The sequence below is a fragment of the Argiope bruennichi genome, chromosome 4 (assembly GCF_947563725.1).
Source record: "Argiope bruennichi chromosome 4, qqArgBrue1.1, whole genome shotgun sequence".
Taxonomy (NCBI): domain Eukaryota; kingdom Metazoa; phylum Arthropoda; class Arachnida; order Araneae; family Araneidae; genus Argiope; species Argiope bruennichi.
In genome coordinates, this window is record NC_079154.1 from 55890035 (window position 1) to 55915458 (window position 25424).

A 25424-nucleotide genomic window follows, 5' to 3' on the forward strand; every position below is an offset into this window, starting at 1 on the left:
GTCTGAAATGCGACTTCATGACATTGAAATTTTACGAATGTGTTGTATAAAATGCTGAAAATCGTATAAAAATTAGTTAATTTTTTAACTTTTATAATTTTGTAATTAACTTTCTCTATAATATCAATACGTAATTTAAATTTAAACTATTTTCATATCTAGGCTGGATGGTGTATGCTTGACAGGATCCACTTAAGCAAATTTAATTGAATATTTGAGGTTAATTTGTAAATATTTAACGATAGTTTGCAAGAGATTTGAAACTTGCTAGCCTGAGCTAGAATATATAATCTTTTAATTCTTAAATTTTTAGTTTCTTCTAACTGATGTATCTTTAATTATGCTCTAAGTTCCCTTTATCAAATGCCTTCAATAAAGTAACATAATCGAGTACAAGACGGAATATGCGGCATTTAGTAGAGGCTAGGGAATTGATTTATAAGCGCCTCTATAATCTAATACGACTGACAGAAAAGTAGAAATTTGAACCTAAATCCCCTACAACTTTGCTTACGCTTTAAAATTGGTTCAATTTAAAGAGTTTAAGTTTAGAGTTCTTTTTAAAAATCGCTTAACTTTGAGTAGTATTGCCGATATGCTTTTAAAAAAAATCGATAAGCCTCCAACATCTAGGATCGAATTTGATGGGATAGCGACTTAATGTTTAATGGACGAGGCCACGATTTTAATGAAAAGATATTATTCCTAGTTCTTCTAAATTTTTATTTTTCGAATTACAAGTTTAAACATCTAAATCTCTAGTTACTATAATCGGTAACAAAAGAATTTTAATAGTTTGTAGCTTAATCTTTTGGACTCAAACTATCCTGAAGGATTTGAAACTGCAATCATAAACGAGATCTACCGCTTGAAAATCTAATTTTCGATTCTAAAAGGTGTCAATCGGGCAAGTCTGTTATTTTAATTCAAGTACTAAATTGAACATCGAAAAGTTCGCGATAAATTCTGAAGTTTCATTATAGGATTCTTCCTATTCAATGACTATAACCCTAATCCTTCGGTTATATTAGAATTCCGTTTAGTTCATCTGATTTTTCAGCTGAAGGAGGCCCGCAACTTCGCCGGCAAGTTAGTGGTCCACCTTCTGCTTGTGAAAACGAAGAGTTTTGAGCGTGATGCTTGGCCAACATCCCGATCAAAACCTTTGAAACAACTGAATTCGGTAATCTCAGTAAGACCCCATAGCAGTTTAACTATAAAATGTATCGAGTTCTAAATTAAATTTAACGAATAGAATCGTGATTTTTTTTTCAATAATATGTCAATCTCGTATTCCTTCCTTAAATATTGAACGGACAGTTCAGTTTATCGTACGCCACCTAAAATTATGTGCAAGTTAAAATTTCTAGCTAGTACGATGATTAGCGTTGAAAAACAGAACTTGCCTGGTTGACATTTTCGAGATCATTCTTGGTTTGTCCATACACTCTCAAGAATTGGAGCAAGCAATGCAAATCTAAGTTCGGCATGAAACCTCGTTAATCTCGCGTGTAGTACGGCGAATTTTCCCCCAATATGTAAGAATACCTATTCCTCCCCTGAAACGGGCTAAGTTACCTTGTAAATAGGTGTTAATTTTTAACAGTGTATGGTTTAGCTAACGAATGCCAATTGACAGGGCATCTACTGTGAGCTACAAAGCATTACACTCGGATTTTTACCTGAATGAGACTTATTTCAACTAAAATTCTTGAATATCTTCTAGCTGTTCGGATAGTGAAACACTAAGCTTAACGATCAACTATGGGGTATTCTAGGAAATTGAGGCTTTGAAAGAAAATAGATTCTGCAAGTAAATGTCTGCTTTGCCTTCCCATTTCGATCTAAAATGGTAAAATAAAGGCTAAATATTGGAATAAACTAAACTATGGAACTGCAGTATATTAAATTTTAGGATATTTTGGACTGCTAACTAAATGTATGTTGTAAAAAATGTTAGCAGCGATAATTGGAAACGTGTAATTTGACTCGATCTCCTCCTTTAAAAGTAAACTTGAAAAATCACAAATCGTCTATTACAAGAAATTCTTACAATGTCATTTGAAATATTGGTTTAGGATTCAAATTCGACAGTTGCCTAATTAAATTTTTTGTTAGTGAAGACTGTCGGTAACTGTGCTAGCCGGTTACTTGGCAGTCGTCTAAATTCCTACTGACATTTTGAACTAGATGTCTGATCAACATCGAAGTCAAAATGTCTTGGAATTTGAAACCTAGTGATGAATAAGTTTCTAACCGTATCTATGCTTACTTAATTTTGATAGGGTTAATGCGGCAACTAAAGGCATCTTCTATTTGGTATTCCTCGTCAAATTTGTTAAGTTTAAATTTATGCAGTAAGAGAATGTTTCGCCGATATCTTTTATCCCGTGTTTTCTTATTCTCAATTGGAATCCGAAGCATTTTCTGAGCAGTGCCTGAATCTTTGTTTAGACGATTGCAGTCTCTTTTAAAAATTGCATTAGACGACCTCCCTATGAGAATATCCAAGTTTTAAAAATGGTACAAGCATCTCCCTGAAACTACATTTTAACCGGAGTAAATGAACTTCCTTGGGTTTGATAGAAAACTAACGCAAATCAGTTTTATATGGATTTTAATTCATTTGGGTAATCGATTTTATTCATAGTAGAATTTCTTAACTGCAGCTGGCGTATCATAATGTATTTGTTTTTTAAACATTTTTTTGCTGAAATCGAAACTTAAAAATTGCGTTTGGTAGAATAAAAGCTTTTTCAATCGAGTTTCCACTATCCTGTTTTCAGCACTTTGTAATCAAAGCCAATTTGGCAATTAAAGGAATCCCTTAAAGTGAGGCAACTTTCTTTAATGAAATTTAACTTGTCTAATTCCAAGCAAAACGTAGGATCGTGTTATATTTGTCAATCCATTGGTCTTGAATCGCTAATATAAAGCTTTAAAATATAAACTTTTTGAAGAGAATTATCAGCGTCTCTAGTAACTCAACATAATGACTGAATTCTTTCGTGACGCGATAAGAATATAGTTCGGAATTCGCGAAATTGAAACGATGTAGGTGAGGATTTTCCATTTACGAAATACATCCTCCAGCCTCTTCATTAAATAAAACGTGAAATTTATTAATTACAACTTAATTTGAAGTTCAACTAGCTTTTTCCAAAAATCAAGTCTTTAATATGAAATTTTGCTCTTCAGAGGCTTCTAATGATTAAATTGAAGTGTCATAATTTTGAAGTAAATGAGTAAAATATTTGATTTAAAATCTTAGTTTTTCTCTAGTGGTAATGTTATGACTCCTAAAAACGGTTAATTCTTAGACGATTAATATATTGTATGTAGATATTAACGAATGCAGAAAATTCATGCTCATTAAGAATCTAGTTTAAAGCAGAAGTCGCTTTTCCAAATCCCCTTTTTTTTACTTAAAGATTTAAATTTTACTTTAATTGTAACTTTGGATTCGAAAATGTAATATGCGTTTTTAAATTCTTTATCTAGCAAGTACTCGACTTCTCGTTCACACATTGTGAACTATGGTTCGGTATAAGAAATGTCTGCTTATTAATTATATTTGCTTGTTTAATTACTGTACTGTTATTACTTTATATATGTACTTGTAGTTTTAAGCTTTAATACCTTGTCGTGATTTTGCTGATTACATCGAAATTGATGTTAAAACCCTAATACTGAAATTCTAATATTGTTATCTTAACCGTCAAATTTGTGAACTTGAGCCTGTAATTTTTAAAGTGCTTCAATCTTTTTAGTTTGCTTTATGGTGTGAAAATTGAATTCTGATATAAACATTTTTTGCTTGAAATGTATCTAATGTGATTTAATAAATGAGATTCCTCGCAATTTCGAGTGCTTATTGGTTCAATATCTTCTAAATTTACTGTCTTCGTAAATATATTGCTCTAATACATGTAGCCAATATTTTGGAATTTCGGGTATTCGGAATCGAGTAGATTCTTTTAGTTATTTGGGTTAACATTAATCTCGTACCATTAAGACTTTACAGTACATCAAAATGTGGTAGCTGATGTCTTTGCATCAATTTTTACATTGTTTTTAAAGTTTCAAAGTACCGATGCCTTTCTTGTTAGCGTATACTACGGTTGTTGGAAAATAGCTTCCGCACGAAATCAAATTTTAAGTATTCGGAATTTTTAAATTGGCAAGGACTCGAACTTCTAGAAACCAAATTTAAAGAATCAGCCCACTGAAATGATATTGCCTTCTAATCTTGGAATTTTGTAAATTTGCAGATAAAATTTTACAAATGGAATTCTTGGTTTATGATGTCGAATTTACAATTTTATTCCCTGTTTGAACTAAAACGTTATGCGGCTTTATTTCTTTCACAATTTATAACTGCTTCTCAACATTTGTAGTAAAACGTTACTTCTGTATTTTTAGTAACTCGCTAAATTGCCAGCTTTTATATTAATAACCGTAATGTGCCTAGTATTCTTTCAATATCGACTTGATTCAACGTTAAATCTTATTCCCAATGCACAACTCGAGACAAAGACTTCCCTCTAAATGAGCACATTATTAGTAAGATTTGAAAATTTATAGAATTGCTTTGAATTTTGCGCTTCTAATAGAATATATTTTTTAATCCAATACATCGAATTAACAATTTTAAATTTCTATTGTGTCAAATCGCTTAATCTTACAATATAAGTGAATTGTAACTTCTAAATTAGTGACTGAATCTTGACACTATTATGAAAACCATTTATTTTAAATATCGTGTTGGAAATTCGCGGTTGTTAAATTTATTTGAATTTTAATCTTTACTGCATTACTTACTGAAACAATGGAAATTTGCAATTTAGAAAACGTCGAAATTTAGCTTTCGTTAAAACTTGTGCACAACTTTTAAGAATCTAACGGATCGCATTACACTGAATTTCGCAAGCTCTAAGAACTAACGAAATTCTATATGAACTCCAATTTCTAATTTAAATTGGCGTTCAACAGGCATAATCGCAGCAACGAAGTGAATAACTCTCGGAAAGAAATTTGAAATGGGGCAGGGACTGCAACTGCTTTCGAGGTATACAATTACGATTGTATACCTCGATTTGGATTGGTGAAAGACTCGAATTGTTTCTGTAAAATGTAATCGGAGGATGCGGCCATAGAACAGTTAGAATTCGATCCTTCATTCTTGTAACCGGCCGAGTATCAACCCGGCATAAGACGGAAAGGCTGAAAAATGCAGTTTGGTCCATGCCAAGTACTTGTCCCGTCTTGTATTCTTTCTGCTCATGTATTTGTAGAATTTGGCGAGTTTTTGGCGTGAACAAATCGATCATAGATTAAATCCGACATTGTTTGCTCTTTGTGCTTTCTAATGCGAAGCTGTGTTTATTTGCAATTTCTTTTATAGTTTTACAAATTTAGATATGTTCCCCCATTTTTGTTCTAAAATGTTTCATGTAAATATCAATCTTAAACTAATTGATCATTTCTGTGAAAAAAAAAAACTTAGACAACAAAACGGCCATTTATAATCGGGCATGGAATGCCTGAATCTATTTTATAAAATTATGGCAAACGTAAATCCCTTTTTGAATATGCACCGTCTACTGGTCAGTGTTGTAACTGGTCGAGTGTAAACCCAGCGTTACTATGGAAATGCTGCATAACCGCAAAATGACAATTCCCCAGTGTTAAAAGCATCTGCTCGCCTGAATTATTAACGCATTTGCTGATGCATTATTCGTTTACTTTCTAATTGCACCAACTACTGAATTGGATGCTTTCCTTCTGCGCTTTCCGTTGCTGTTCCTTAATTATATAATCGTTCCTAATATCAAATTTGAAGCATGGTAGTTAATATGTTAAAGGAATAAATTCATTGGGTTGTTCCCCTTTTCTCGTAATCGTCCAAAATAGAGCTTATTTTGTGTTTAGCTTTGTCGTATGAGGGGAATAGGCTTGGATCTTATCACTTTGATCAAAGTGCTAATTTTATTATTGCAACTATAATTTAAACTTTATGCATGAGTCGCCTTTTGTTTTTAAATTGCTGTATTCGTAGAATTGGAAAGAATGGTTGCCATTGGAACAGGAATTTAAAATGAATAATACAGGATGGCCATAGAATAACCCATAAAATTCCCATGCTTTCCACAGTTTGTGCATGAAATTTGGTTCATTTATTTTAGTTAGATGCCGTAAAACATGGGAAGTTATTTTGTGGCCACCCTGTACTTAATCAAATTTTGGATAAGTATCTGCAATTCTGGTAATGAAATACTCATTTTCATTTGTTAGATTTAAATGCAATATCCGAGTTATGGTCACATACATACCGACGGATACACTTCCATTTGCGATTCTGTTCAATTTGTAAGTGGGCAAAAATAAAGGTCACATAACGAACGCAATTCATCCAGCCTATTTTAGATATGATCGGACGTATTCCTTAAGTCTCCAGAAGATGCAGACTGGAGATTCCATAGTATTTTTAATCAAATTTACTGATACGGACAATTTACTGATGACGCTTTCTTACAAAAAGAAAATGTAATAAAAAAAAATGGTGAAGGTAGAAAAGTGCAGCGTGCCATATTATTCAATACCTGCAAATTTTGTGTAGTTTCTTGCATGTGAACGCCATTACTAAGTAAAATTACAAATTAAATTTTTCATGATAGCTTGAAAGGAATTCGTATCATTCGCAATGCACCTAAATTAGTTCATTAACGTATCCATTATAAAAGTATTCGGAAATCATCCAATCATATACGATGCCAATTTTAATCAGTTAAATAAGACGAAGTTTATTCACTTATTCTTTAAAAATGAATAATAGTCATTCTGTTGTTGAAATTTAAATTCTGGTAGCAAATCTTAAATTCTCATTACTTATAGAAATAAACCTGTTATTTTTACTTTTAAAATAGTAGTCTTAAAGCTAATCAAGAGATCAACCAAATTCTTTAATCATCCTCTCCAATGCAGTAATTTGGCTTTCTTTATAATATTGTTTTTTAATTATCCCTTTTATTTATTCTTGCACTCGAATCTTTTTCAGATTTTCCATTCTCTAACCCATCTAAATTGGAAGAATTTTGTGTTGATTTCTACATGCTAAAATTAGCCCTTTGCGAACTGAAAAGTAATGCGATACAGTATTATATACGTTAGTATAAGGATTCCTTTTAATGCTTAGAAATCTCAAATAGTCATAGGTTTATTACAATTCCAGAAAACTAATGATTATAGAGTTTAATGTTATAAGCTTATAGATTTAATAATATAATGTTATAGAGCTTTTATCATTATCCAACAAGAATATGGAAACGATGCATATTGCATAATGGCAAACAGACTGGTCATCGGAGTGCAAATGGTTCCGCATTATCTAATGATAAAAATACGGAAATTCAATTTAAAATATTTAGAAAATTATTTAAATGCTTTGTCAAAGTGGATTTTATTGCAGGTTCTTACGAGAACTATTTGAATAACGGAACCCAAAGAGCTATTTCATATTTTTCATATATATATAACTCAAAGCTATTTCATATTTTTCGGAACCCAGACAGTATATAAACTTGATATAGAATAACAAAGTTAAATTTTAAAGCATCTATAATCGATATAAAAAAATGTTGAAGTTGCTTCTCGTTCATCTTGGCCCATAGCAATCACTCTTGGATCGCTGGTTGATTATTGTAAACAAAAAGTGGCAACCTTTTAATATATAATGATCATAAATTAGTCTTTCCCTAACGATATGTATTTGGTTATTGTAAAGGTATTTTTATATGTAAAATTATTAGGAAGTATGGTTAAAATTCATAATGCATGTTAGCTAAAAGATAACCTAACGTTTTGAAATTCTCAAATGGTTATTTTCTCGTATATGAAGTATACAACTGAAAGTATTGTAACTGTTAAAAAAAAATTGATATCGAAGTTTTTACGAATCGTCAAGTGTTCGAAATTCGGATTTTTTTCTGCAGTTATTACTTATATGAAACGCATTGAGTTAGGCTGATGAAATTTAGTATGATTTTTATAAATTTGTAGATTTCAATGAATTTTAATCGAAATCTGTTCAAAAGCAAGTGAACACGATAATTACAAAAGTAATATTCAATACAAATGGCATCAAAATTGTATTTTCGTGCGAAGTTTGGAACTAAATCAGTTTTCAATCCTTGGTCATCTGTCGGTCTCTTCATTGGAACATATAAATGGATAACTCAAAATGCAACGCTTTAAATAAATGAATAGTTATCTGCAATAACTGAGTAAGATGTCTCTATCTGGGCATTCACTGCTATTTTGGGTATTCGCTGAAAAATTTAAGATGAGTTTTCTAAAATGTTCAAACCATCTAGTGACTCTAATTATTTTATAAGTGATAACTATTAGTAATTTTTAGAAAATTAACTCAAAATACGAATAATTTTAGTATATCTTCATGGGTCTCATCGAAAACTGTACAAAGAAAAGTTGAAAAATCAGTTTTTTCTTTATCCCCTAATGAGTTCAAAAAAGCCCAACTTTCATTGGTAAGTTTAGTCCAACAAGGTGAGTTTGCCAAAGAAATGAAAGATTTAAGTTGTTCAGGTGAAGTCTCAAGACAAAGTCAGGCCAAAAGTTTAAATCCCTTTATTGGTAAAGCAGATATCTTAAGAGTTGGTGGACGATCGTCCAACAGTAACTTGAGCTTTGACAAAACATTTCCACTATCGTTACCAGGTAATCATCGGTAGGAGTGATTGCTAATTAGTAGTTATCACTTCAAGCATTTGCATATAGGACCTCAAAAATGATTTACTATAAGGCATAAAGTTTGGCCGATTAATGGGAGAACTGATTAAAGATAGTCCACGAGTGTGTGACGTGTTTTAAAGTTAAACCAGTAACGTGTGACCAGCTAATACGTGACTTACATAAACAGCATGCGAGTAAAAACTTTCCTTTTGTCATTTCAGGAGTTTACTTTTGTGGGCCATTCACAATTAAATATAAGCATCAAAAGAATGGTACATACCAAAAAATTTGTGGCGATAGTTGTGTTTGGTCACAAAACCTGTGCATTTGGTGCTTGTAACAGTTAAGTTCTCAAAGATTTATAGCTACCCTTAAACGGCGTTTTTTCGCGTAAAGAAAAATGCAGTATTTTATGTTTTGGTATTTCGGATAACAAAACAAACTTTGTAGAAAGTAATACCGAGTTGCAACGATTGTTTGAAATGGTCAAAAATCCTGATGATAGGTTAAGTTGTTAGATGAGATATGAGAATGTAAAATGGAATTTTTGCCACCTAGAGCCCTTAACTTTGGAGGGTTTTGGGAAGCTAGGTGAGATCCAGCAAGTTCCATCTGAAAAAATAGTGGGTGGTCAGATATTAACTTATGAAATCTTTTTAAGAGTAACTAATCAAATTGAATCCATTTTGAATCTCTACCACTCATTCCTTTATCTTCAGATGTCGATGATTTGAGCACTCTCGCACCAGGCCATTTCCTGATCAGAAGACAGTTTACTGCAATTGTACAGACACATTTGACAAATATGTTAGAAAATAGACTGAGTTTGCGGTAAAATAAAACACAAAATTTGTGAAACTGATGTGGGAAAAAATGGCACAATGACTATCTAACAACCTTGCATCAAAGATTGAAATGGTTGATAAACAAAACATAGAGTTGGAAGACATGGTAGTAATAAAGATTGAATTTTGACGGTCTTTCCGGGAAAGGATGGCAGGATTCGTGTTGCTAGTATTAAACAAATAAAGGAGTTTTCAAACGTCCAATTTCTAAATTTTGTATTTTGCCTATTCAACTTTAAATATTATTTACTCATAATCTAGCACATATATCACATTTTATTTTGTTGACCTTTATTCTGTAATTTGAGAAACTTTATTGCATTTATTGTTGTGAATTTAATATTAATGTTGATTTGTGAAAGAGTGCAATTTTGTTGAATGTTAAAACATTGCAACGCCCGGTGGTATGTATCTGCGTATAATACCTTGCGCCATCTGGAAGAAAAGAATTTGTAGTTCAAAGTTTAACGCTGGGAAGAAATGTGTGTACCATCAGCTCTCATCAATTTGATTATTGCGAATTACAGTACACTGGATTAGCCTTTATTTAAAGAGTTTGATTTCTTTTTATGTGTATCAATGATTAAAACTACTTTGTTCGACTTGCGCAAACCATTAGATTTATAACAAAAATAAATAAAACAAATACTTCTTGATAATAAATTGTTATATAGATGTGATGCAAAAGGTGTTGTCTAGATAGAAAACATTCGTCAACTTTCCTTACTATAATACAATATAGTATATACTTTAATACAGTATTATTACTTTTAATATAAAAACTTTTCAATTAAGCAGATGATAAACAGTTTTTAACAATGTTCATCATCTTGTATTTTAAACTTCAATAATTTATTAAAATTCTTCATATTGCATTAGTAGTTGATCATTGTATATATTCATAATATATTGTTTCGCTTGGCGTTGTATCAGGATACTTAATGACAATATCGGCTCTGTTTCAATATTAAAAATGACATAGACTTTTGATGCAAGCATAATATTTCACGAAATATTATTTATTCAATATTGTGATGATTATTGGTGGATTATTTTCATGGATATGCATAATAATAATTATCCATGATATTCAATTATTAAAATAGTTAATAATCATAAGAAAGAACATGATAAAGAAACCTCAGTTTACATATATAGGTATCCTTCAACAAATCTGCTATATACTGCAAACATTTATTTGAATTTTTACAATACAATTTATTTAATGCAACTTTTCAAATCTATATGAATGTTGATAATTTTTAGAATATATTTTCTGTGCTCAAAGTTAAGTAAAAATTCATAAATTTAATAATTGAAATTCATTCAATTTTTCTTTTTTCCTGTGAAACTTTGCGTATCAAAAAAAAAATAATCTGACTGCTGTTACCAGAACCTTTTCTTACCAAAAGTAATCAGCCGCATCCGTTTGTGTTCCTCTATATCTTAAAACGAACTAACAAGATAGCAAAGGCTTCTGTATAAAAATAATGAGGATCTGACTAGGATTCTGTTTCAGAGCTTTATATCTCTGAGAAAAATGTTCATTATACGTGTTCATAATAATCATTCGCCTATCTTCCAGGTAAACAAAATCTCCATAAGAATCGTAGTCCTGATAAATGTTCATCTTGAATATATGAGTACAACTGTTACCTAATATTTATTAAAATTAATAGGCGATAGGAGTTCTTAGTACTTTTTTTAAAAGATTATTACTCACGAATATCAGGCCCTGAAAAAATACTCATGTCCAAATAATAACGTTTAAGTGGTTCTTTTGTGTACTTGTAGGAATGTCTCTTAGCATTTATTAAAATTATCATTACTAGAATCATCTGATAATAATACTAGAATTACATCTGGTAATAATAGTATTAAATGTAAATATTTTAAATGTTAAGTTAGTTAAATTTTTAAGGCATAAGGATTTAAAACACATGCTTTTAGAATTGATGTTACCTTTGATTCTATTATAAATTCCAATTCCAATTAATTTGAAAATTTCAATTATAAATTATTGTTTGTTTCAATATCCCGAGACGACCACTTTTCGATGATTCTATCTTACCTGGGTGTGAGACTCGAAAGGATGATCGGATTTCTGGAATTCCTCATTATTTGACCTTGATTTCCGCCCTATTAGATACTTTATTAGTTAAATTTTTTCACTTTTATTCAATTTCCCGTTTCTGCTGTGTTATTTTATTTCAATTCAGTTCGTCAGTAATCTGAGTTTTTTTATTGTTAAATGTAAACTCCTCCTTTCATTTCCCCCTCACCAGAAATTTTGACGAATTAAACCCATCCTAATGTATGCGCAATACGTTACAATATGTTATTGCTTTTAAATGCATTTAAAAGATATCGAAAATATATAACAGCATAAAGTAATGGAAGGAGGGAATTTTCTGTTATAATAACAAAATATGCAGTTAAAAATCCTTCTAATAATTTGAATGATTATTTTCATTCGAATTTTTTAAAAATTAAAATTACATTAAATTTCATAAACACTGAAAAAAGCTTATATTTTTTTAATTCTCCGAACATTTCCCCTTTAAATAATTAAAATTAGTAAATTCGTTCTTTAATATATCTCTATTCTATTATGTAAATATAATGGACAATTCAATTGATTTAAGACAAAAAATTATTAAACAATTAAGCAAAAGTAAATATAAATTACTTAATCTCCTAAAATTAAATTCAATGGAACCAAGAATGCGTAAATAGAAAACATTTCTCACATTTTTTTTAGATTTATATAAATTTATTTTTTAACAGTCGAGCATTTAAAAATATTTCAAGGTGTTTCTAATATTTACTTTCTAACGAAAATATTTCTCAAATAGGATTCATTGGTAATCTTGAAAAATAAAAAAAATAAACTATTCCTAGATTTTAAGAGTTTAAAAAATAACTCTTAACCTTTCCATATATAAAAAAAATTTCTTCATTCTACTCTATACTGAAAATCAACTTAAAATTTAATATTTACAAAACAAATCTTTATAAATTCTGATTTAAAACTGAAAAGTTTTTATTAAATTGATTTTTCTTGTAAAATTTTAGATGCTATTGCTATTGTTTCAAAAATGCTATTGTTTTTAAAAAAATGGCAAATAAAATTGACAGTGCAAGATAGTAATTAATCATAAACTATATTTCAAAAATACTTGGAGATTTTTTACACTAGAAAAACATTTTTGATTATTTTTTTTGTTTGAAATATCTCACAATTCAAAATTATCAACATATATTTACCTTTGTAGTTATTATAAACAACAGAATCAGCATTTGTATACAGCGGAATACAGATTCACAATTTTTTTTCTCATTTAAAATTTTAATATAGTTAGCTGTATCGACGATTATTTTGAAAAGATGAAGAACATTGACTTTGAATTTAACATTATAAATTGGTGTCCAATTCAGGTATAATATTTATTAATTACATGATCAAATCTAAAATGTAGCGACTTTTCTTTAGGCAGCTAAACTGCAAAATATGTATATTGTAATTAATAAATTTTTACTCTAGCTTAAAAAGTGCTAATAAGGCAAATTTACATAAACTGTTTAAAAAAGCATTTCCTATGGAAATAAGATTGTTCTAATTTCTTTTGAGGCAAATTAATTTTAAACGTACTAAAATGCATAAAGAAGCAAATTGTTTTTAGAAATATAAGTTGATCCATTTATACTTAATTTCTTCTTAATGCTATTTTAATATTTCTCCTGTTAAAACATTTGTTTAAAATAATAGTATTGGTTTAACTAAATTCCATTTATACAATCTTTTCGTATAAATTTAATTGTTATATGATTATGAATATGAACATTTGATATTAAAAAAAACAATTTCAAGCATTTTAACTCGTCGACTGACATGCCGAATTTCTTAGAAAGTAATTTATATGGGTATGCTGGTCACTGGTGACCCAGCCCCCTCCGGTGGTCAAAGTGTTAATCTTACCTTCCTTACAAAGATTTGACTTTTTTTTTACTACTCCAGAAATATTACTGAATTAATTATTAATTTTGAGGTAAGTAAAAAGTTTTGTTAAGAAGTAGTTGTGCATATCTTCAAAATAAATAAATAATAAAAAGCAATTAGTTTTTAAAATTTCGAAAAATTATCATTTAAAGTTATTCAGTAAAATCATTATTTAAATATATCTTTAGAATCTCAAGAACACTTTATTCTTGAACGATTAAAAAATATTTATATTAATACAAATTATCTACTTTTAAATCTTATATGGGAAATGGAAAACGTCTGTTCTATTGCTTAGAGCGCTGTAGTTGCTGGTGGTAAATTATTTCTTAGAAATTAAAAATATCATCATAAGATGTCAAATCACACAGACAGGAGGAAATTCTATATAAATCTTTTTATTAAGTGTATAAAATACATGATTATGAAGGCAGAAAACACGCCAGTAAAATGATTGAGACATTCAGTGCCAGGCCTGCCAAAATATGCACAGCTATATGAACAGGACCGAACACCTATACATACGTCGTCCGTAAAACAGAAGAGTGTACATAAAACATGAAAGAAGTATAGAGATGAATTCTTTGGGACATATTTACAAGGGGCAGAATCTCTGAAGTGTTTCCGAAGGGATGAATATCTGAACAGGGAATTTAATGCACAAATTCAGATAATTGTTTATGTTTTATCTATGTTTCTACCTGAGAAAGCAATGAAGATTTTCTTAAGAAAAAGTCATTGCGTATTTGAAGTGATGCAAATGACGGATAGTTAGTTTTAATTTTGTCCAAGAATCATATTTTGATTTTTTCATAAAGCATTACCTCGTGTTAATTTATTTAGTTTAGTAATGTTAAATTAATTGGCATGTATTTAATATATGTGATGAATATTTTTTTCATTAAAAATTGGTAAGCTATTCTATAATTGTTAATATTTATGAAATATTATTAATCAAAGTAGGTATATTTGATTCCTCGAAATATTATTCAAATAAAATTCAGAAACAGATTGAGCAGATATTCATCCCTGGATCACACCAGTAGAAGACTAGGGATCATGAACGAATAATACTTTGTATACATATAAAAATTTCAATACTTTTTAATAGCCTGGGTATCCACCATATCCTCCATAACCAGCTGGCATACCTCCTCCATAGGAAGATGCTAAACCTGGGTATCCACCATAGAGGGAAGATCCAAGCCCACCTCCATATCCTCCAACTCCATAGGAAGCATATGGAGAGCTACCAGCGGCATATCCTCCATAAGGTGGCATGGGCATAGGCATCATTGGAGCTCTGTTCTTCTGGCTCTGGGATTCCTTATGCTTGGTGATGAGGGAAGCCAGTATAGAAGCTGCCACAAGCATTTCCGAAGTTTTCTTACCTCCGAATCCTTTGTTGCCAAGACCCAGAAGGCCTCCGATGCCTGCCTCTGCTTGCTGGATGACGAGTCCACTCAAGACGAGGAGGGAGAAAGTGAAGAGGGTGAATCGTTGAGATTGGTGTCTGGACATCTTTGAAGCGAAGAGGGTCATTTTTTTATTTTTTTGGTTTGCTGTAAAAGAAGACATGGGTGATTAATATATTTGTTATGAAGTATAACAGAGACATAATAACAGCTGTTTTTGTTATTTAACATCCCTTAAATATACATAAAATTTGTCTTGAATTTAAGAATATGCAATTAAATCCACAAACTGCTTTAATATTTCAGTTCGATCTGGTAAAAGTGAGCATATTTCAGAGTATTCGACATTTCTAAATGTATTGCCTTGTAACTTGCATTAAATCATGTAATTGAAGAAAAATATTAATTAATATTTAAAATTTTAATTAATGAAAGAGGTAGTATAATGAAGAATGGAGGTAGAAGGTTAAACACAAGGTTATTCTGCAATTTCCAGAACCTTATAAGATGTAAACAAAATGAAAAAGGCAAAAAAAATTGAAACTCATTAGAAGTTTTTAGATTTCAATGATTATTTATAAACATGATTTTTTAGGTAACTTTTAAGAAAACCAAGAACTCAAAAAAATTTTATATATAAATATCAAAAATGGTTATTTTTATATATTTTTATTTTTTATAAGGTTATATGCTATTTTTATCTATAATTATCAGAACCGGTTTCCATACCTATAGAAAATTGAAAAAATCACATTTTCTTATGGATTTTTTTTTTTTACATTAACAAAAACTAATGCCAAAAATAAGAACTCAAAAAAAGTTTCAACATTTAAAATCAAACATATAACAACTGAATACTCGATTCAAAGACGTCATCTCGCCGAATTTCTAAATGCACCTTTCTTTTCAGCCAGAAGCAAAGAACTCGAGATTATTCCTGATAGAGATTACGTCAGTTTGACGAATGAGGCTTACTTTAAAATCCATTTGTTACAGATTCCCACGGTTATTTAACAGCCCTATTAACCAACTCAGTAACATCACCTGCACCTGCATCGAAAATGTGTGTCAAGTTCCAGCGAACGCTGGATGTACGTATCCTCGTGCACGAGCCTGAGTGGACTCAATGGTCCGTGAACAATGAAAAAGTCTTGACAAAACCCTATTAGCGGTGATGCTGTTTGTGGCACCCATCGAGTGAAGTATACATAATTTAATAACGCTGAAGGGAGTGTTGTTTTTTCTTTCTTTTCTGTTTCGACCCTGAGGCAACTTCTTGCTCTACAAATCACATCCATCTGCTCGCTTTTGTCTTCACATGGTTCAGGATATTATTGCGCTGTTTAAGGCATTTTAACCTTAATTCTTTGCTTGCATCTATCCTTTTGTTGCATTTTCGGGTTCACGTACATCATCAAGGAAATCCGAAATTTCTTTCAAAAGTTAGGTTCTTCCACCTTAGTGTAGTAATGGAAAATGGGATCTTAATATTTGTTTTTGGAAATCAGGGTCATCAAGTGGAAAAGATGGGGTATTTTTCTCATTGTCGACAGAGATCCAGTTGATATCCGGGTAATGGTACATTATGAATTTCGTTTGTAGACGTTAGAATTCGATAAGAAGTAATTAGCCTACTGAATAATTTCGGTAGTTGAAATTCAATAAGTTAAGCAAAAAAAGTTGTTTCTGAATTTGCTCCGGATTAGGGAATATTTCATGAGGCTATTTGATATAGATCATTAATGTTATTTTCAAGCATTCTAAAATATGTAATGCATCAAAAGTAGTTTTTCATCATAATGAATCAATTTTTTTCTAAATTTTTTAACCAAATTTCATGTAGATGTCCATCAAAATTATGATGGCTCTTATTATTTAATGGCGATATAAATTTTGATAAATAAATCTTCTTAAACGAATGTTTCTGATAAACATTTGTTTCTGCTGTTACATTTAAGATTCTTAAACTACAAGTAATAAGAATTGATTCAAGCATTTCTGATCTTATTGAGTAGATTCATTATCAATGATAGTAGTCAACTTGAAACATTTTATATTTTACTTCTGTCTGTATTGTTTGAAATCTAATGTTATTTTGGATCAAACCATTCAAACTAAATGAAATCTTTTTAGAAACCATACGAGGTTGATTATGAGGTATTCTTTTGTTAATGCTTAATATTTAAGGCTAGAATTTGAATATCAAACTCCATTTACAACCAAAATATACAAAATCCAAATATAAAGTGTTTCTAAAATTTTAATAAAGCATGTTCTGATATATTAATACCCAAAATGTATTAAGTTTCATGATTCGTTAACTTTCAAACAAAGTAAATGTGTTCCACTCACTTTTTACACTAGAACATATATAGAGCTAATATACGGAAATATATAGGCTATAAATAGGGTAATTATGAGAGCAGGTTATTGTTGAAAAAGTACTGAGTTATTTAAATGTTTAAAAACCGGTTTCGACAGTTCATTAATCTTGGCATAATTGAGACATTAAATCTTCTATATTAATTTGGGCATAAAACATTATTATTTTAGACTATAAGGCTTGACCGTAAATATTAAACAGACTTGAGCATAAATGTAGAAATAATGTCATTATAGTTAATGGGATACCTACGTGTGATTTCTTTTAGTTTATTGGTGCTAGAGTCTTTCGTTAGCTATATTGCGACAGATCAAATACTATAAATTTTATACATATATATATAATCAAAAAATAAAATTTTCATTTCTTCATCTATATAAAATTATCAAAAATATGAAAATAAAAATATAAAGTTAATAATATCTGCCTGGCATTAAATCACTGAAACAATACTATCTTTCACTAATTTATGTCAAAATTTTTTGAATTGGTAACAAATTGCATGTAACCGAAAATGCATGTAAAAAAACTAAAAAAAAAAGTATTCAATTGCCGTTGTTCTAAACGAAATGCGAGCAAAATCTAGCTGATTGATTTAAATCCAAAAGAGTTTTGATATGGATATTTCTAACATCATGGTACAACAAGATGGTTCGCTTTTCTACTAGAGTAATAAATAATTCCTTGCCTTGAAACCAAGTTAAAATTAGAAAATGTTACCTAAATTTCATATTTTCTTAGCCTTAAGGTACAGTTTAAACTGTTTAAGGACCCATTTCCCATGAATAGCAGTGGCTGCTCGAACAATTGCAGATCTAATACAAGACCACCAAAGTTGGTGATGTGATTGCACTTTCTCATGGACCTATTCTTAGGGTTAAGACCCGCCTTGGGGAACTAAAATGTAAAAAAGGAAAGAAACTAAAAGGAAAAAAATAATAAAAAAGAGGAGAAAGCAAAGAAGGCTAGTAGAACCACAAGAAAATCATCCCGAAATTGTCAAGTAGGTCAACTCTTTCTTGCTCCAATAATCAGAGGTTGTTGCTCGTAGAGGTCATTGGCAAGACGAAGAACTATTCATAGAAAGAGTTGATCGGCACTTTATTCTTTTCTCTTTTCACGTGTGTATTTTTTCCTCCTTTCCATAATTCAAATCGAGTAACCGAACTCATTCATGTTGAAGTTCTCAACTCCTCTTTCCTCGTTCATTGCCTTATCCTCAAGGGGTGGTTAAACGCACGGTCATGGTTAGAGTGGGTCTCAGTGACAGGAAAAAGCGGAGGTTTGGTACTTTATTAATATTCATTGTGCGGTTGGTGGTCTCTTCTGGAGAAACTGGTCACGTTTTTCGTGGAGAATGAAGAATCTGTAGACTTTCTCCATTCATGGCTTCACTTGGTTCAAACTTTAGTTTTGTTTTCGCAGGAAAAGAAGTATGAAAAAGTAACAGGCTTTCGAAGACCTATTCTGCTATAAGAATCAAAGCCTATTCTGTTTCTGTTTTGAATATTAGGTTAGAAGAAATGCAACTCTCTACCAAATAGCGCAAAATTTTGATATGAATTGAATCCAACAATATACTTTTCAGCTTTTAATACAATAAATAATAATCACTAGTTTGTAAAAGGAACAATCAATGTTACAATTTAAAATGTAGATAAAATATACTGAAGATATGATTGAATTTTTTTTGTTAAAATTAATGAATTCTTGATTGTACCAATGCAATTAAATGCTGTTTTTGTTAGAAACTTCTTGATTTTGATTATTTTTGATATTTAAAGCGCATATTATAAAGGACGCATTTGTGTAATAAATAAGAGAAGAAAACATTTTTTAAATAGTCTTATCAGAGATTATATTACTTCCCACAGTTATTGTTTTATATAAAATTCTGCAACCGTACCTTCACATTAAGCAATTCTAATAAATTTTCCATTTAAAATTTTGGTTTTCATTCCTTTGAACACGCTAAAGGAACCATATATCTATTTTTCTTGCTATACTTATGGAAATATTATGATAGCAAAATTCAGAATAATAGAATACATTTTGAGGATTTTCTACTTTTAGAAAATACATGAGGCAGAAATGGAATTATATGGATATATTTGAAAAAAGAATTCTCTTTCAGAATTTCTGTGAAAATTGTTTATTGAATAAAAAAAATGTGCTGTTAGTTGCGTTCAAAGTGATAATTTGGTTCATGAAGTTTATATAAATATTCACCTCGATAGTTATTATTATTGTTATTTTTTCCATAAGGTGCTCGGGATTTTTCTTTATCATTTAACTTGACTAATACTTCAATTTTTTAATACCATGTCTTAATTTATTTTTTATATTGCTCTTATTATATGAATTTGACTCTAACTTTACAAAAAAATATCTTTTCCTAAACAGTGATAGCAAATGATAGTGTTATCAAATATTCAATGACTGTAACTTTCATAATAATGCCGCTCTTTGAAAGATTTTTTTTATTAGAGTTGCATTTTGAGGTTCATGGTAGTTACAAAAAAGATTGATTGAATGTAATGCCATATCCAACTCTCCAATTGGATTACACGACGAATAATTGATCGCGTTGTCATATTCGTTGGAGCTTATCAGCTATAGATCGAAAATTCTTCGACTGAAAGGTTTTATTACATAAACTGCTAAGAAAAAAGGAAATCTTTTGTTAAGAAGAAATCATTGACCTTCATTTGTTATTATTAGAAAATTGAACTGTTTTATGTGTTTATAGGCAGTCTAAGAAAAAAAGATTCGAAACCCGTGACGTCATATAATCTATTTCTGGATGAAGGGTTTGCAAAGTGGACCGCTACACGTAAAAGCAGAAAGGTCATTGCCGTTTGTTTTAAGAAATATCTCTGATTTTTGAAAAGTTATCCTATAATTCATTTTAGACTAAAATTTTTGCTTCGACTGCAGACTGTATTAGAACACCAAAACTTTTAACCATTATTTAAATTTTTAAAAATCCTTTTAAAACTTTAAGATGTTTTGTGTAAAGGAAATATTGTATTTAATTCATTTATTATATTTTACTCAAAACTTAAACGGAGAATATTTTTAATAAGCAGTACTTTCGTACCAATTAACTTGGTAAATCTTTTAATTTTACTCTTCGATACGTAATTTTTTCAGGACAATTTTTGAAGCATTGTTAAAATTTTTGCAAAATATGAACTGTATTAATATACAAAAAAAGAATATTTTATAAAAAAGTAAAGCCTTTCTTCAAACCCAACTATTATCTAACTATTTATTTGAAATGACAACATTCTTTATATTTAAAGAGCAAAAATTAGCTAAACATGTACATTTTGGTAAACATATTTTTTTAAGAAAATAAAAATGAATTAAGTTTAAAAGATTTCGCAAAATTTTAGACATTTAAATACTTACATTTTAGTCATTTTATTCAGAAATTAATTGAATTTAGTTCTTTTGTTCAGAATTTATTTGAAAATTAATTACTTTTGAACAAAGAGATTAAGGATATAGATATAACTTTTCATTAATTTAATTTATCTGCGTTACAAAAATTTAATTGTGTAATGTTGAATCCCATGTGCAGTTATTTAATTCATATATTATAAACTCGAATAACTTGCATGCGAATTTGATATTTTCTTATGATTTGTATTCAAAATTTTAGCGTTGGTGTATATATTATGATACTGATAGAGCAATATTAAAATTATATCACTTATACAATTTTTGAAAAAAAAATCAGTTTTATAATAATTAAAAGCATGCAATTAAAAAACTATACCATATCAATGATTAATTTCTATTTTCAATTAATTTTATACTAAATATATATTGATAAATTTTGTGCTTTACAATTCCATTTATTAGGAACTGACTATTATTTATAATAATCGAATAAACTAGAAATGCTTTGATTGAGAATATTATAATTGTCTGCAACTGAATCAAGAATTATTATCTTTTCATGAAATAATCACCAACTTAACTACGAAATCGTTGAGCTATGCACTATTCAATCGTTTATTATCTCTATAATCGAAGCCACTATCACCAAGAAATAATTTGGAAAAAAAATGGCAATGATCAGTTCTCATGGAACACGAGATGAATTTTAAATGAAGACATTGGCCTATTTTCTATCGTCTCGCTACTGGAGGGTATTTTAGACACCTAATTTAATACCTTTGAGTATCCTTTGATTACCAATCACCAATATTAAATAGCAAATATTGCCCATGCTCCAAAATAATGCATGCATTGCATTTTGTTGAAAGACTCATGTCATAAATATTAATATAAACGTGCTGTGCTAAATAACCTCTTCAATTGGATTGATCTAACTATTTATTACCTGGGCATCATTTGATTTGGTATTGGTTTCAAGCCATATCAACCAATCGAGGTTTTTATTTCCTGTTCTACATAATTTTCCCATATTTCCCTTGCTGTTATTGTTTTTCTTATTTTTGTCCTTATGTTGGAATAAGGTTTATTTTTCAAAATGATAATTTAATCTGTTCGATCAGAAATCTCTTCGATATGAAAAAGACATACGCATATATTTTTATTACGTTTCCCCTATTATGATTTTAACATATAAAAGAATTAAAATATAATTTTGCCTAAAATATGCTTCTAACATATGCAGAATTAGTATATGATTCGAAATGTAAAATTAAAAATATCTTACATTTCGAATGCTAGTAATTATTATTACAATATGTTCCAATTCTTATAAGTATTACATGATAAAATAATATGCTATAAAATTATGCACTGCCTATACTTAAAAAGATTTGAAGAAAAGATACCTAGTAAATCTGCCAATATTTTAAACCATTATAATATCAAAATAATGTTAAACTTTCACCTATTTTTAGAAAAAATTTTTTAAAAATACAGCTGTTTTTGGTTGTAATATTTGTAAATATTATTTCTAGGATAGATTAGCATATTGTTTTGGGAGTTAGTAATAAGTAAGAGGATATAATTTTAGAAAAAAATATAACTTCCTCATGAATTTAGTTAAAAAATTGTTATCCAAATCAAATTTGTGATTTTTGTGTCTGGTTTTGTTTGTACTATTTTTTACTTTTGCTTTGGTTTTGTTTCTACTATTTTTGAAATGATAACTAAAATTGTTTTCCAAATTGTTAGTTTCAATGGTTTTACTTTTATCATATAGGTAGAAGAACACTAGTGCAATTGCTTAATTTTTCTCAATATTATTTCAAATTATTAAAATTGTTGATTAAAATTAATATTGTGATTAATTTTATTCCAAGTTTTCAACAGTAATCAAACAAGTATTTCTTAAAAATAAATTTTGATTATTTTAAAAAATATTAATTTACAAAAGTTAATAGATGGAACTTTGTAAATGTTGTAATGTTATCTTTTATTTAAGCTCAATGCTAATTAAATAATTACAAAATAAGTTACCTGATGTAGTAATAAAATTTTTCTAGAAAATATTTAAATAGATTAATTAACATTTTTTAAAAATTAATACAAAAACAGTTTCAAAAAATTTCTCATACATATGTATCTTAAATGCTCAATTTTATATTTTTTACACAGATTTCATCCATATCAATATAGTATATGTTGAAAAATGTAAAATTTTTATCTATATTAGCGAAAATGTTTGTCTCTCCTTTGTAATATCTGCGGAATTTCGTACAAATATTTCTAAATTGAACCTTATCATTGGGTTATTCACTTTCAAGAAACATTATGCCAAAATTCTTTTTTGCAAAAATATTATTTTAAATTTTAAATTCTTTGAATTAAATTTTTTTATCAAAATGATTAAGGCGATGTAAATTCAACCACTTTTAAAATATATCGCAGGAATATTTTAAAACAGATATTGTGTCGGTGTTAAGCCATTTTTTTTAAAAAAAAAGATCTTCATCTGAAAAATATTTATATTATTAATATATGAAAAAAATTGATGAAACTTTCAGATTCCTGAATTTTTTTCAAAATCATCTACGAAAGGATTGTAGAAACTTTCAGATTTCTGAAAAAGTTTTTTTTTTTATCATCTACGAAAAAATTCCTTTCAGATCCCTGAAAAAGTTTCTTTAATCATCGACAAAAGAATTATAGAAACTTTCAGATTGCTGAAAAAATCTACGAATTGTAGAAATTTTCATATTCCTGAAGAAATTTCAATACCAAAATGTCTTACATATCTCATGATCCAGTTTGTAAGCCACAATTCCATTACAATTCGAAACCCTTTAAAATATTAATCCTTTGTATTCCAAAACATAAAAATCCCATCACCTAGAACAAAAGGAGGAGAAAACCACAAGGAATCTCACCTGTTGCAAAAACTGTGCGGAGGAGCTGTTCTTACTGCTATCCCGTTGCTAGAGAGGAGCGAAGACGATGTGTGATGAAAAAGTGAATGGACCCACCTTTAAATAGTTGACGGGAGCCCGCGGCACGTTTTTCTAGGTCAGCAGACTTTGGACGGGATCTAGGGCATACGCTCAAGTTCATTGCTGTGCTGTACTTGCCTTATCGATGCTGCTACCTGTTGGGGGGCTGTTCCCATATTCAATGGTAGGCAGGTAGCTGACCTGAAAATTGATTTCGTGGATGAAAGAGAGTTTTTGTGCTCGTAACTCTGCTCCAAAGGGTTTGAGTTGTTTTTCTTTAAAGCTCTTTTGTATCAAAATGGTTATTTTTTGAAGTATCTCATTGTATCTCTTTATTATTCATTCGTTGACCAAATATTATTATTAGAAAGTTGCATTAATCTGCCTCTAAATGGTTATGACTCTAAGCAACATTTAAATGTTTTTTTTTAAAGTTTTATTTATTTATTTAGGTTTCATTTATTTGTAAACATATATAAATTTTTCGTGCGTGTTTATTTGGTTGAGTAAGAAATTGTAGCTACGTGAATTTTGAGTAATGTTTTCTTTGTTTTGAAACTTTATTTTGACAGTTATAATATTCTTAAGAGAAAGAATCGGAAAAAAATTGGATGTTAATTCCTTAACAATGGCAGTTTTTCTCAATTCATGCTCATATGATAATTATACTCATTAAAAATAGAGGAAAAAGTTTTACAGAAAAACAATTTATGGCGGTCCATTTATATTTAGTAACAAGAAGTCGAAAAAATCTTAGATTTTTTTTTAGCAAACTCGATTTTGTTCTCCTAATGGCTGTGTTTTTTTGCTAAAAAATATTTGTGATTTTCTAACGATTAGTAGTTCTAATGATGTTTGTAATTGTCCAATATAGTTTAAATTTTTTTGTTTTTGTAAATAACTGTGGATCATTCAGTTTTATATCTTATTTGTGCATTATTTCCCTCCTAATAAAAGAAATGTGTTAGTTTTAAATTGCTATCTAAATGCGTGTTTAATGCATAATTATTGTTTGTATAAATACCAATTTTGTACCTGTTTGCACACCAGTCTATAAAGTTCTACAAAACATTTAATTTTTAAAATTATTTCCATAAAATTTATTCGAATGTGATCATAGATATCAGAAAAAAACTGTAAGTGTTTCTAGGATTATTAATACAAATAATAATTAAAATGTGTTCTTCACTGGATTTTTAATCCAAATCATGATAATAATGTTTCTTTTAAATGATATTAAAAAACAACGTTATGGAAATTGTAAAGCTGATTCAAAGAATCTTGCTTGTAATTATGTTAACAAATGCTGTTCTAACGTATATGCAATTTTCAAATTTGACAAAATCACAAAAGCTGATTTTTTTTTTTAAAAATTCTATATAGTTACATTTTGTAATGCATTTATGTCATTTATTTCAAATATGAAATTAACAATAAGAAACCTAATAATCCCCCCCCCATATAAGATACCAAGCTTTTAATTAAACTGTCACTAAGTTTCTTCTGCACATTTTTTTATCACTGCACTTCGTGATAGTATTTAAAATTATTGAAGATCTATGATTCATTCAGACAATTTCTATGTTCATACAAATATATTTAAAAAACAGTAAAAAACATTCTCTTTCAAATTTT

General features: G+C 29.2%; 1 protein-coding gene across 1 annotated transcript; it reads right to left on the reverse strand.

Moving 5' to 3' along the window:
* Positions 1–13978: 13978 nt before the first annotated feature.
* LOC129966788 (uncharacterized) lies at positions 13979–23804 on the reverse strand. The gene is made up of 2 exons (XM_056081351.1): positions 23730–23804; positions 13979–15158 (listed from the first exon to the last, which is right to left on the reverse strand). Exon 2 carries the CDS (start codon positions 15136–15138, stop codon positions 14701–14703), a length of 438 nt encoding a protein of 145 aa, XP_055937326.1. The 5' UTR covers positions 15139–15158; positions 23730–23804; the 3' UTR covers positions 13979–14700.
* Between the last annotated feature and the right edge of the window lie 1620 nt (positions 23805–25424).

Coding starts and splice junctions, on each gene's coding strand:
- LOC129966788 (XM_056081351.1), bottom strand. CDS start 15,138: ATGACCCTCTTCGCTTCAAAGATGTCCAGACACCAATCTCAACGATTC.